Below are 13,574 nucleotides of genomic sequence, written 5' to 3' on the forward strand. Positions count from 1 at the left end.
GTGTGATGGTACACAGTTGTATCTGACCACACGCTGATATAACAATTGTTTTGGGCAACATAAAGAATAAAGGCTGTATTCGGTATGGCACCATAATAAGCTGAAGTCAAAGAACACTGATGGCAGAAAAAACAAGAGAAAGACATAAAAGATATATACAGTGCAAATAGACTACCTTCCCCTATGTGCCGATAGGGATTATGATAGTCTACAAATAAGTCTTGCTGGTAAAAGATGAAATATAAGGCGCTGTTACCCATTGGATATAACCACTTGTATGGTTATCAACATGTTACACATAAACCATAGCAATTACCAACCAGATTACATATGAGATAAATGCTTTCCATTGATTTCATGTGAATTAAAACACAGTAATATAAAGTTTTCAATTACTCGGACCACAATGGTAAAATGGCACCATCACAAGTCAAAAGCAAATGTTATAAAAATTTATCAAGACACTAAAAGTGCGTTAAGACCTACTGTAAATGGAAACACAGAAAACAATAGATATACATTAAGTGATCAGTTATGGTGGCAATGTATTCTGTCATCCTATTTTGTTAGCATATGACATAAGGTTTGGGTGTACTGTACCTGCAGGATGTGGCTCCCAAGGTGAGAATCAAAGACATCAATGGCCACCGAGCTGGGGCTTCTTCTTCTCTGGGATCCTATAACTGAAAGGAAAGAAAACTGAGTCACACTTTAATCTTAAATTGGACATATCTTCAGCCGACGGCCACAAAATAACATGGCGGATTGTGTCCATCAGACTATATTCTAATTGGCTGTAAGAATGTTCAAATATCCAATGCTGACCAGGTATTTTATAACACAAAACTAGACATGAAGCATAAGCATGGGGCTCGGGTCATTCTGGCAGAGCACTGTCCCCCAACCGTTGGCTCTTTAGCTGCTGAAGAACTATCCCTCTTATTATGCCATTATAGCTTTGGCTGTCCAGACACAAAGGATAGTACAGCTAAGGGCCAAATGTTCCTCGCTATATACAGTATGAAAGGTGCCATCTAAAAACTTGGTATCAAAAGCGAGAATCACAACAGGGCAGAGCTTAGCCGTCTGCCAGTAGTACATATACAGGACTCCCACACCCTTCTCACTGGTGAAATGCACTGAACAGGCTGGTACTATGTTTGGGGATGATTTGCACTGTACACTACTGTAAATGGCATGTAAAAGGAGACAAGGTTACTGATGCACACTCGAGTGTGCGGCATTTGATAATCAGTGTCTGAAAAAGTTGGATAATACGGCCATAGGCTATGTTCACACTACGTATATATTCGTAAAACTACGATTAATACGAATATATACTTTACATTGCTGCGGCCGGAGAGTATACACATCGGGGGAGATTTATGAAAGGATGTAAATATACACCTGGTGTAAACTGCTCACAGCAACCAATCACAACTCAGCTTTAAGCACTGGCAAAATATAAGAGAAGCTGTAATTGGTTGCTGTGGGCAGTGTATACCAGGTGTATATTTACACCCTTTCATAAATATTACCCATAGTATACACTCCGGCCGGAGTGTCAGTTTTCTGCAGCCGCTATTCATTGAATAGCGGCCGCAGAAAACCCTGTCAGTGCACACACAGTGTGCAGTTCTGATGCGGGTGCGCATTGATGCGCCCACATGAAAACTCGCAAAAAAGTACTTTCCGGGATGATCTTTTCCGAGACCGGCCATTCCGTGACCCGGCCGGGTCACGGAACGGCCGATCTCATACTTCTTGTGAACATAGCCAAAAGCTGTATCCATGTTTTCCAGGACTCCCTAGGGCTGCTTCCAACTTCTTCAGCCACTGGTAATTAAATGACTCAGTAAATACTCAGGTTGGGCCAAAACTGAGTGTGCTTGAGATTCGCTCATCACCAGGCATGTCAACAGTTATTGATCGCAACTTTGCAAGGTGCTATGAGCAGAAAGGAAATAAAACAGATGAGAGGGAAGCCTTGATTTATCTTGCAGGGACAGTGGAGATCCTCTAAAACTCACACACATGTACACAGTCTCCCCCTTTTTCTAGCACATAGCACAGGGTAAGCCCTGCCTCACTTCCTGGAATCCAAGTTGCTAGGGCTGTTATCTAGATACAGATTTCCTATAAAGTGATACTGTCACCCCTTCATTGGTGGGCAATGTCACCTAGGAGGGGCTTCACAGCCCAACTGCCGTGAAGCCCCGCCTAGATGACACTGTCCACTGATTAAATGAAGCAACAGTAAGGGGGGTGACAGTATCCCTTTAACAGACAGTGGACACCAAACTGCAGGGTAGAGAGACAGCTAGTGGCCAATACTTGAGAGTTGTTTTCCTTGAGTAAAGAGTCATTTTTGGATAGCAAAATGATCTACAGATATGTTAGGAATCACATAGTCTATGGAGTGAATTGACCTGAAACAGTGACCATTTAAGGGGTGTCAAATGGGACTCTCTTTGTTCAATAACAAGGAATGGAATAAATACAGCAGTTGTATAGTCAGTTGCTATAAACTGGCTATGGTCATCCGCCATGTAGTCCTGAAGACAGGTAATTGAATATTGGTTTGCGGTTGAAAGTACATGTAATCCAGTAAATGAACATCTAGGCCCTGGGCAGCCACCATTGTTCAGTAATTTAATATCCATGTGCTGAGTCCTCTACATCAGCCGCGGTTCAGCGATTGATTATCTGTGTTCTGAAGCTCCTGCAGCGCTATCTGAGCAGCTCTCTATTTGTGGACCTTAGGCTGTATGGTAAATGGCAGGAGAAGCTCTAAGTCTTGGGCCTTGGGAATAGCAGAGGCGAGCGTTTCACTCCATATTACTCTAAATTCAACGTGACACCTGAGTGCCATAGTGCCCGGTCCTGATTAACGCGCTGTAATTAACCTGCTCCTTGTGCGATGCCCAAATTAAAATTAGCCCATTAAAAGTTTTTATTTCAATTTTTTTTTCTCTCGTTTAATTAAAAAACTACTGTAAAACAAATCTGTCTAAAACTCATCCACTTTATGTCTTCCTAATTTCCTTGGTTATAAGATTATCATCACTCGGAGATGAACAATTCTGTTGTACAAATCTGATTATATTTTATCCTCATCAGGGTCGGGTGGCCCGCCGTCACCTCGCTGCGTCTTACTGGGTGACATTGGGTGTAAGACGTAGGCCGAACCTTCAGTCATCAGCTTTCAGACTACATCAGGCAGGCTCGGAGTACATTGGACGCTTTCATAACATAACTACGGCTTCAAAATACATCACGGCAGCTTAGAGCGGAGATTTGGGTGTCATGTCAGTCACAAATCTCAGTCTAATCATTCATGTTATTATGCAGTGTAGGAGGCAAACATCACTGCTTGGTGAAAGTATAATTCAGCCTATGTCAAAACAAATGTGCTAATGCTAAATACCTGCAGGTTAACAGAATGCGCCGGAAAGAGACAGAGAGGCTCGACTGCACACAGTGGAAGCACAAAACATATTAGTGCCAAGATGGCGACCTTGTTTCTTTTTGCAATCGTGCAAATTTTTTTTTACTTTCTATATATTCTGGGAGGCTGTGATCAGAACAGGACGCCATTATACAGGAAGGAGGAGCGTCTGCCAATGGACATATTCAGAAAACATGTAAATAGGTATGATGAGTCACAACACTTATCCCCTATCCACTGGTGAGGGGTCCTAGAGGCAAGACCCCCAAGTCATCTCCAGAATGGGTTTGCCTCTGGAAATAATACTGTACTCTACTTTCTTGGGCAGCTCCATAGACAATGAATGGGGTAGTTGTTTTTCTAGATCGCAGGGGGTCTGACACCATAGTCAGATTATGATTTTATGACCATACAGTCCATTAATGGAAACAGCTCTTAAAGGTCATACAGACATTTATTTTAAAAAAAAAAGTGTTGGGGCTTTGTATTTATAGTGTAAAAAATATTTTTCACGGATGTGCCATTCGTGAAAGACCTGACATGGAGTCCCCCGCCCTGCTTGGCATCATCTGTCAATATGCTGATGACAATGGGAAAACTGTATGAATAGTCGCAGTGTTGTAATGAAGCAGCTGCATAGACAGTAGCATATTGACAGATGATGCCATTGGGGGAAGAGGGCGCCATGTCAGGCCTTCCACGGACGACACGTCAGTGAAACATGGAATGTGTGTGTAGTGTCTTAGGGCTGCATCCAATGTCTTCAGCTGCTGGTAATCAAATGGCAAGGCGTTCAGGTTTGGCCATCTCTATTTATGAATTTATTACAATGTCTTCCTAATATTCAGATTTCAAGAGACATGGATAAAGTAAAGGCTACAACATCTTTGTCAATCCATTCCATTAAAACTGCATTTAAAAAAAAAAAAAAAACTTACTGCCGAAAAACACCCTTATTATGCCAAATGGCTAAAAGATTTCAAACCTGGTGCCAAGACAGATATTAAAGAGATTATCCTGTGTTAGAAAAAGCATAGCTGTTTTTTTTTCAGAAACAGCACCACTCCTGTCTTGAGTTTGTGTTTTGCAAAGCAGTTTTTTTTTTTTTTTAAACAAAGCAGTTATGTTGTCCTTTAAAGTGACACTGTAACCCCCTTTTTACATTATGGCTTTTCTACACAGGCGTAAGGAGTAAATTTAGCAGTTTTCATGCCTTATTTTATATCATACGTCATGGTGCTTGTTCTTTTATGATAAAAAAAGTGATCTTTAAAGTGATCTTTTATCATCTGTGGATTGTGCTACCTAGGCGGGGCTCAACAGGCGCAGCACCACTTAGCTCGCCCACATCACCATTGTAAGCCCCTCTCCTCTGTGACGTTATCGCTGCATAGGCATTGCCCTCTCTGTGCATTAGTATGGGCTGACCTAGAGGGGGTTGGGCTTAGATCTTTAGGCCAGCAGGTTCCAATGGAAGTCGAGGGGGTGGGGCCTATGCACAAATGATGTAATAGAGGGGCAGGGCCTACAATGGTGATGTGGGCAGGGCTAAGTGGCGCTGCACCCGGTAAGTCCCGCTCAGGTGGCACAATCCGCGGATGATAAAAGATCACTTTTTAATGAAACAAGCACCGTGATGTATGATATAAAATAAGGCATGAAAACTGCAAAATTTACCCTTTACACCTGTGAAGAGAAGTTATAATGCAAAAAGGGGGTGGCAGTGTCCCTTTAAGGGTTGTGTGGGTATACTGAAGCATGGCTCTGGTTGTATGCTATATCGGAAGTACGTGGACCTTGCACGATTGCACCTTTACACTATCATGCTGCTTCTATCGTTCGTAAAGGTATGTTCATGCAGAATTTCTGCAGCAGATGTATTACGTAGTACAGATTTTTTGAAGTACTGCAGATTTGAGGCATGTAAATATACCGCTAAGTCTTATTACACGGGTTGCAGCCAAAGAGACCGAAAATAAGCTCATGTAATAAACCTAGGGATCAGCTAAGGAACGCTCATTGCTCATAGGTTTTCATAGAGATGATCAAATTTACAGTACAAACAAAGAGAAACGCTTCTTTGGCTCGGCTATCTGCTTATCAGCCTGCTGCCTTGAAGTCTGTGCTGTCCCCGGGTGCCTGGAAAAGCTGAACCTAGTCCTGGGAGAAGTTCCCCAGGACTGAATCCAGCTTTTCCAGGCACCCGGAGTGGAGTGGCTATTTGTACTGTAAATTTGCTCATCTCTAGTTTTCAAAATGCTTGAAAATCCTCATCCCATCGCTCTATGTAATAGGTGATGTAGGGCTGATAAATGACAGAAGTGAAGGGCTGCACGTAGGATCCCGTGATCACATGTGTAGGCCTGTGTCGGGCTGTGTAACACAGCCTTAGGGGTATGTTCACATGTACAGACTTACTGCACAGCTTGTACACATGTGAACATACCCATAAGGTGATAAATAAAATCATAAGCACCAAAGGTAGAAATGTCATATTTCAAACTTAACCTGGCCATGTCCATGTTGGTTCTTTGGTTATTTAGAAGGTAGGCCCATGTATTAGGTTTATTCTATACAGGAGGAGTAAACATGGACTGATAGTAAGGACTACCCTGGTCTTCCTCCAGGGATATGCCGCCCCTTCTGCTCTCCACTATGACCTTGTCACTGCGACCTTGGTCTCAGACTCACGGCTTCAGCCACCGGTGGGCCACCAGCATGCATTTCATATGCAAATGAGATCTGATATATGCAGATCGGATGCATTATATGCAAATGCGAATCATTCAGATGTAAATTGTCTGCCCTGCAGCATGTTGACTATGTGAAAGCGCCAGTGTGTATATCTCAGCCCAGGCGAGTGTGGCTGTTTGTGTCAAACACAGAATCCGACGGCGAGATAAGAACTGCTCGGCCTATCTACTCAAAGACTAGACTTCTTAATCCTTGGCCTTCTGTCTAAAGGGTTTTCTTTTTATTTCCTTGAATAAAAAAAAAATTGTCTGGGCATAACGTAGTAGCCAGACTACTCATAGAATTATAGCACCTAGTGGACAATGTTTCTTGTAGGCCGAAGCATCAATGCGTCTCCTAAACCCCTCATTGCCTGCATTGCTCCCTCTATCTGCTGTCAACCATAAAAAATGTCTTTGTATGATGTGTACTCGATTTCTGTGGCAACTTTTATGTTTCCAAAACTTTTTTTTTCAATGCCAGACCTCTATGATGATCTTGTCCTTGTAGGAGGTGAAAGCCACGGGCTCCTTCGGGAGTGTGAGAGCTCCATTACATTGACCAGATCAGCCACAGCCCCCCGTGGGTTCCCTCCACATGGAGCATCTCCCTATGAATAGGAAAGATGTTTAGCTCCTCAAGTTACTAAGCAACTTGTTCTGCCCTCACAGTACACAAGTGTGGGGCGGCCTGGAGACCATGAAAGGAATTTAGGAAGGGGGTGCGGTGTCGTCATCGGAAAAGCATGCAGCCACATGTAACCTTTCTGCTCCGCGCTAACAATTAGCACAGCACTCCTGAGAAAAAAGATTACCCCATCGGTATACGTGACAATGAGAACATCGGGAGTTCAATGTGTGATATTGTATGGGATGGACAATAGACAATTTACTTAAAAAACGGACAAAGCAAAGTGTCAATGAGAGCAGCAAGCTGGAAGGTAAAAGTATAGCATTTATTTGGCTGGCTAAATGGAAATTGCTAGCTTTCAGGGGAAGGCTGGTTTCTCTGTCAAGCGTTATATTAAGCGAACAATGAAAACCCCAAATAAATGCTCGAAGTATTGTAAGGAATCAAACTACAACAAATCTGAATTATTGAAAAGTCGTTGGAAACGGTTTGTGAACCCAGTCGGGATTGTGGAAACTGCTGCTCCATGGGAGGTGGATTGTTTATTTATATGCTGATCATCTCTATAGGTGGCTTCTAGCTACGGGATAGATGGGACACATGGATAGCTATTAGGCACTCTCTCTGTATAGACCAGCGCTAGGTTCTGTAAATAAAGATGCAGGAGTGTCTCCCAAAAGAGATCACAGGAACCAAGGGGAAAACCTGTAGGAGAGTCAGCACAGGTGAACGTCCAGGAGACCAGTAAAGTCACGGTTGGAGCATCACACAAGGATGTGACTCTATATTCTATTTATTATGCAATGTGTTTTGTTCTGTCTATTAAATCACAGCGTCGCTTGATAAAGGTCTGTGATTTAATAGACAGACCGAAACGCGTTGCGTAATACACAGAATATTGAGTCACGTCCTTGTGTGATGCTCCAACCGTTACTTCAATGGTCTCCTGGACGTTCACCTGCTACAGGTTTTCCTGTTGGTTCCTGTGATCTCTTTTGGGATACACTCCTGCATGGTCCTACCCACCGCTGGTGGCTGCAATCCAAGGGATAGCTGCGATCTCCGTCCAAGTGACATTAAATGCCTACACTAGAGTTGTGCCTTTAACTTGCACAACTCCACCAGGTCAGTGTGTCCATCTACCATTAGAAAACACACTAGCCTACCACGTTATTGCACCAGGAGGCGCCCCTCTCTTGTTTTGTTTCTCTGTAAATAAAGAGCCACACACAGGGCCCCAGAGCAAAATCTGCAAATGGGCCCCAGTTTACCATGTACCATTTATAACAGTGGTGTGGCAGTGGTGTGGCAACTGAGTTTCAAAACCCCACCCAAACTGGAGACAACAGTAGGGGGAAAGTGGCCATGTTTTTGTAGCGCTGGATAACCCCTTTAAGCTGACCATTAGCACTGAGTGAGCACTTAAATGTTTGAGTGCTCGTTACTCGAGTTGAGTATTTTTCAGTGCTCGACACCAGTAACAAGCTCTAATAAGATAAATGGCAGACTCTAGCATTTAACCAGGTGCCCTCCGCTCGCTAGAGCAGAGGGTGTCTAGTTACCTTATTGCATTTATTCATTCAAATTTATTCATTCATTTGTCCCTTGAAGGGTTACTTAAACAAAATATACAAAAATTAGAACAAAGAAATGCTATATATTTCTGCAAGACACATTAGAACGCCGGCAGGTTGCACCAGCCATACTGTCCACATGCCTCCCGATGCCTGTCCCCCACTCACTGATAGCCCACTTGGCTAATCACTGCATGGTCCCACCTCCATTGGGAGGATCATGGACAGGTAAGTATGGCTGCTTCTGAAGTTATTTCTGAGCTGAAACGTGCTACTGCGCAAATATTTAAAAAGCACCCGAGCATTACTATGCAAGCATATCTTGCTCAACATCTCAGACCATATATTATAGATCAATAATCTATTGTCCTCACAACTGACTTAGTGCCCTATTACATCAACAGATTTCTGACTAATTTATCAGATTTTTAAGCCAAAGCCAGGAATGGATTTGAAAAGAGGAGAAATCTCAGTCTTTGCTTTATGACCTGTTCTCTGTTTATACTCTGTTCCTGGTTTTGACTTAAAAAATTTGTCAGATAAATTGGTCAGATATCTGTTGGCGTAATAGGGTCCTTAGCCAGTCACTGAGTAAGATGGGACACAGCTGCTGTCCGTAACAGGTTGAGATGGCCATCACTGCTGAGAGTCTATCCTTGGCTGGGTCCTTCCCGGAGGGATATCTGGCTAGTCCTCTGTTTTGAGACTCTTAAAGGAGAACACCGGGGAAAATTTTTATTAAAGTATTGTATTGCCCCCCAAAGTTATACAAATCCCCAATACACACTTATTACAGGAAATGCACATAAAGTTTTTTTTTTCTCTGCACTTACTACTGCATCAAGGCTTCACTTCCTGGATAACATGGTGATGTCACGACCCGACTCCCAAAGCTGTGCGGGCTGTGGCTGCTGGAGAGGATGATGGCAGGGGGACACTGAGGGACACAGGGTACTGGAGGGACACTGAGCATCCCTCTGCCATCATCCTCTCAAGAAGCCACAGCCTGCACAGCTCTGGGAGTCGGGTCGTGACATCACCATGTTATCCAGGAAGTGACATCACCATGTTATCCAGGAAGTGAAGCCTTGATGCAGAAGTGATCTGTTTCCCGAAAGTCTGTCCTGGGAATTATAAGCAATGGTTGTATACTGACTGGGGTGAGTATGAAAAAAAAAAAGACACATCCATCTTGGTCTCTGACACATCCCGGTGTGATATCATACAGTCGCATTACGGAGCTCCCTGTCTTTGCCATCTGTCATCTTCCTCCAGATTCCTGATACATCACGACCCAGGCTCGACGTCGCAGACAGGTGGGGTTTAACCTGCTCAGCCAATCAGTGACTGCAGCGGTGTTTTCCAAAGTCACTAACTGACTGGAGTAGGGCATTAGTCAGCCAGGTTGTGATGTAGCCAGAGGGGCACAGAAGATAGCTGGCGGGGTCCAGGAGCGGGACGCGGCTCTGCAAGGGCTCTGGGACAGGTAACTATACCTTCTTTTTTTATTTCCTCCACCCCCTTCCCCTTTAAGAAACTTGTTGAACTTTCAGGATTTCTGAAAGTTTTTTTTGCACATTGACATAGCTGGATGGTTTACCTTGGAGGAGACCCATTTGGGCAAAACATTGGTGTAAATGTTAGTGCTTCCTGTGTGCTTAAGAGCTCGCCAACTAAAAAAGTCTGGCGTACACTAACCATTGTGAGACCACCATAGGCTTTATCCTGAATAAAATGGCTTTTTATATAGCATACAATGCATATTTGCTCATTACCATACAACGTTACAAAGCAACCCAAAGTATCATTTTCTGTGCCTATCTTCTTCCATAGGAAACTCAGTGTTTAGAAACAGCATCTCTTGTCCAGTGACTGGGCAGCCCCTTTAAGACTAAGTAGCATTATTTGCTTAAACATTATTTAAAAAAAAAAAATACAGAAAAAGTTTAGAAGTTAACATTTTTTAGAAGTTACAAGATAGGATGAATTAATCTACTATAATATGATATTTTTATAAAAAATCTGACATGTTGATTTTCCTTTCCCCCCTGTAGGAACTAAGCACTATATGGAACAGCACAGAGTATGGTGTCAGCAGGACTGGTCGTTCATGTTATGGACAGAATATAAAGTGATAGGAGCCTCCAGTGGAAATCTTCCTGACACCTGAATTGTGAGTATGGAGCCGCTCAAATCCAGTTGAGTGAGCAGACAGCAGCACCTTGCCCTTCTACCCCTCCTTCCTGGGTCTCTGAAGCGTGACCTGCAGACTGGGCCAGCTTCCTACGTATACCAACTACAGCCTACGCCATGACTCTGATTTCTAATGGATACAATAAGACCATGTCTGAGTGTTCCCCTTACCTGTCATGTAAAAGGGTCCGCAGAGGGGAAGGCTGACAGGTGCTCTCAAACTAGTACAGGGGGGACAAAAAAAAATAAAAAATCCAGAGATGTATGTGTATAGACACGTACTGATGCAAGGTGATAGCGTTTGCCATCGTTTTGATATAGATGTAGAAATTAGATAATCAGAATAGTGTGCACAAAGTAATACACCGCGCATGCCCTAAGTCTGAGGAAGTATAAAAGCAATGCATAGTCATCTGCACATTAGTTGTCTATTATCTTGGTGCTACCCTACAGGATATACCTGAATAACAGGTAATGATGCACAAATTTTTTTTTTAATTTAACGTTAAAGTCCAGCAACAATTTTTATAAGTATTGTATTGCCCCCAAAAGCTATACAGATCACCAATAACCCTCATCTCTTCCATGAGGTTTCGGGCAGTGATTTTCCATCACGTCCGACCCGTCAGTGGACAGTGGGAGAGCCACACACAACTTATATAAGCGGCAGGTACAGCCAACAAAAGTAAAAGGTGTATGACGACCTTAATACCACACTTAACCCCAGTACAGGGGTAGTGCTATTTTTGCAAGAAAGTAGGCGTTTGTTTTTTTTGTGTGCTGGGTACAACCAACATCTTCTGCCAGACTTAATGTTTTGGATTTCCATTTTTAACAGTTTTATAATCCTTTTCATTGTTTTAACTTACAGCTATTTTTTGTTGGGTCCATGCTATCTTTCTCACAGCTTGATGAGGTCTGGATGCACTTAAAAGGGAACTACACATAAGTAAAATTTGTTTTCTATTAAAAGTACATTAAAGGTTATATAGATGTGTCTATATAATGTATTACCATATCTGTGTGGTTCTGCCACACTGGTAAATGGCCTCTGTACCAATCCACATTGTCTCCTGCTCCCACTGCTCTCCCACCCTAGGAGACAAATCTTCCATGCCTCTGTCTCACATTGTGTGTGTTCGCTGAGCACAGGCTGATGATGCAGACGGTGGGCAGGGCGTGATGTCACAGGAGGCTTGGCTGGATCCCCCAATCCCCTAAGTGATTCACCATCTCTGAATGGCCAGAAGCAGGTGCTGCAGTTTTGCTGATTGTGCAGAAGTGTGCAGTGAAATTAGGGCTATGTTCACACATGTTGGAGTTTCATTGCAGTACTGCAGCGTATTCACAAAAATAATGCAGTAAAACAAATAAATTATGCTTTCCGGTAGAGAGGATAAGAGCCGGCACTGCCAATCCCACCTGGACATAAAACAAGGCATAAACAGTATATCCTATGTAAGATATTATGGGATAAAGTCTTGGGGCTCAACTTCAAAGATAAAACATGCTTGATCATAATATGTGCGTGGAAATAAAAAGAAAAAAATAATTAAATTAAAAAAGTTATTTACTTTATTCCAATATCAGCGTTACAGGTAGAGAATACAGTGTGCTGTGTGGTGTTACAGGTAGAGAATACAGCGTGCTGTGTGGTGTTACAGGTAGAGAATACAGCGTGCTGTGTGGTGTTACAGGTAGAGAATACAGCGTGCTGTGTGGTGTTACAGGTAGAGAATACAGCGTGCTGTGTGGTGTTACAGGTAGAGAATACAGTGTGCTGTGTGGTGTTACAGGTAGAGAATACAGTGTGCTGTGTGGTGTTACAGGTAGAGAATACAGCGTGCTGTGTGATGTTACAGGGGTTATCTAACATTAGAAAAACGTGGCCATTTTCTTCCAGAGACAGCACCAGTCTTGTCTCCAGGTTGGGTGCAGGTTTTGCAACTGAGTTCCATTAAAGTGACTGGAGCTTAACTGCAAACCACATGTGACCTGGAGACAAGACTGGTGCTGTCTCTGGAAGAAAGTGGCCATGTTTTTCTAATGCTGGATAACCCCTCTAATCATATGCCATTCACTGTCATCACTCCCCCCCACCCCATTTGTTTGAGGAAAGTTATGTGAAACCAGAATGTTCAGCTATTCAACAAACATCTGTTACTTGTGTATATGAAGTAAAACATATTGGTGACCATCCTCGATAATTTTTTCCAGGGGTTGTATCATTAGATCAATAATCTGTATCCCGGACCTCCCGTGCGGCTGGAAATAACTACGGAACTAAAAAGCACGTTGCTAGACTATATGTATATACTTTAATGCAGATATCAAAGGGATTTAATCCTTTCACTAAGTTATTCCCCAAACACAGGATAACAAGTGGGACCCCTGCCAATACCCAGAACGCAGTAAGACTGCGGCCTGGAATGAACAGAGCATACAAGCACATGCTTAGGCAGTGCTCCATCCGTTCCAGACTTTGCTGGGCACAAGTGACTGCTATTGCATATTCAGAGAAGTCTCCTTTGACTCCTTAATAGGGTGAGACTGGGCAGCACAGAACATTGTTTTATGGTGCGTTCACACCTACAGGATCTGCAGCTGATTTTCTGCAGCAGATTTCATTTAAATAACTGAACACAGCATCAAATCTGCTGCAGATCCTGTAGGTGTGAACGCACCCTTAGGCTAGTTTTACATGCAATGGATCCGCAGTGGATTTCACGCTGCAAATTCGCCGCAAAATCTGCTGTGGATCCCTTGCCTGTCATTTTCAATGAGCAGACATACTCACAGCAGGATTGTCATCCGGCTGCGAGTATGTAAGCGAAAACCCCCTTAACCCCCTGCCGGCTGGAGCATACTGTATCTGCTCCACACTTCGGCTTGCTTTGGGGATTCCCGTCTGGACGCCCCGCTCAGCCAATGAGTACACTGCCCCGCCACAAAGCACTGATTGGCTAAGTGGCACGTCCAGACGCCGGGAGCCCCGA

General features: G+C 43.3%; 1 protein-coding gene across 1 annotated transcript in view; it reads right to left on the reverse strand.

The window, feature by feature from the left end:
* NPAS3 (neuronal PAS domain protein 3) overlaps positions 1-13,574 on the reverse strand; it is a 345,000-nt gene that overhangs the window by 127,474 nt on the left and 203,952 nt on the right. The window contains exon 4 of the mRNA XM_069949688.1: positions 601-683. Within this exon, the coding sequence (XP_069805789.1) occupies positions 601-683 (83 nt within the window). The remainder of the gene's footprint in view (positions 1-600; positions 684-13,574) is intronic.

Source organism: Dendropsophus ebraccatus, chromosome 13 (assembly GCF_027789765.1).
Source record: "Dendropsophus ebraccatus isolate aDenEbr1 chromosome 13, aDenEbr1.pat, whole genome shotgun sequence".
Taxonomy (NCBI): Eukaryota; Metazoa; Chordata; class Amphibia; order Anura; family Hylidae; genus Dendropsophus; species Dendropsophus ebraccatus.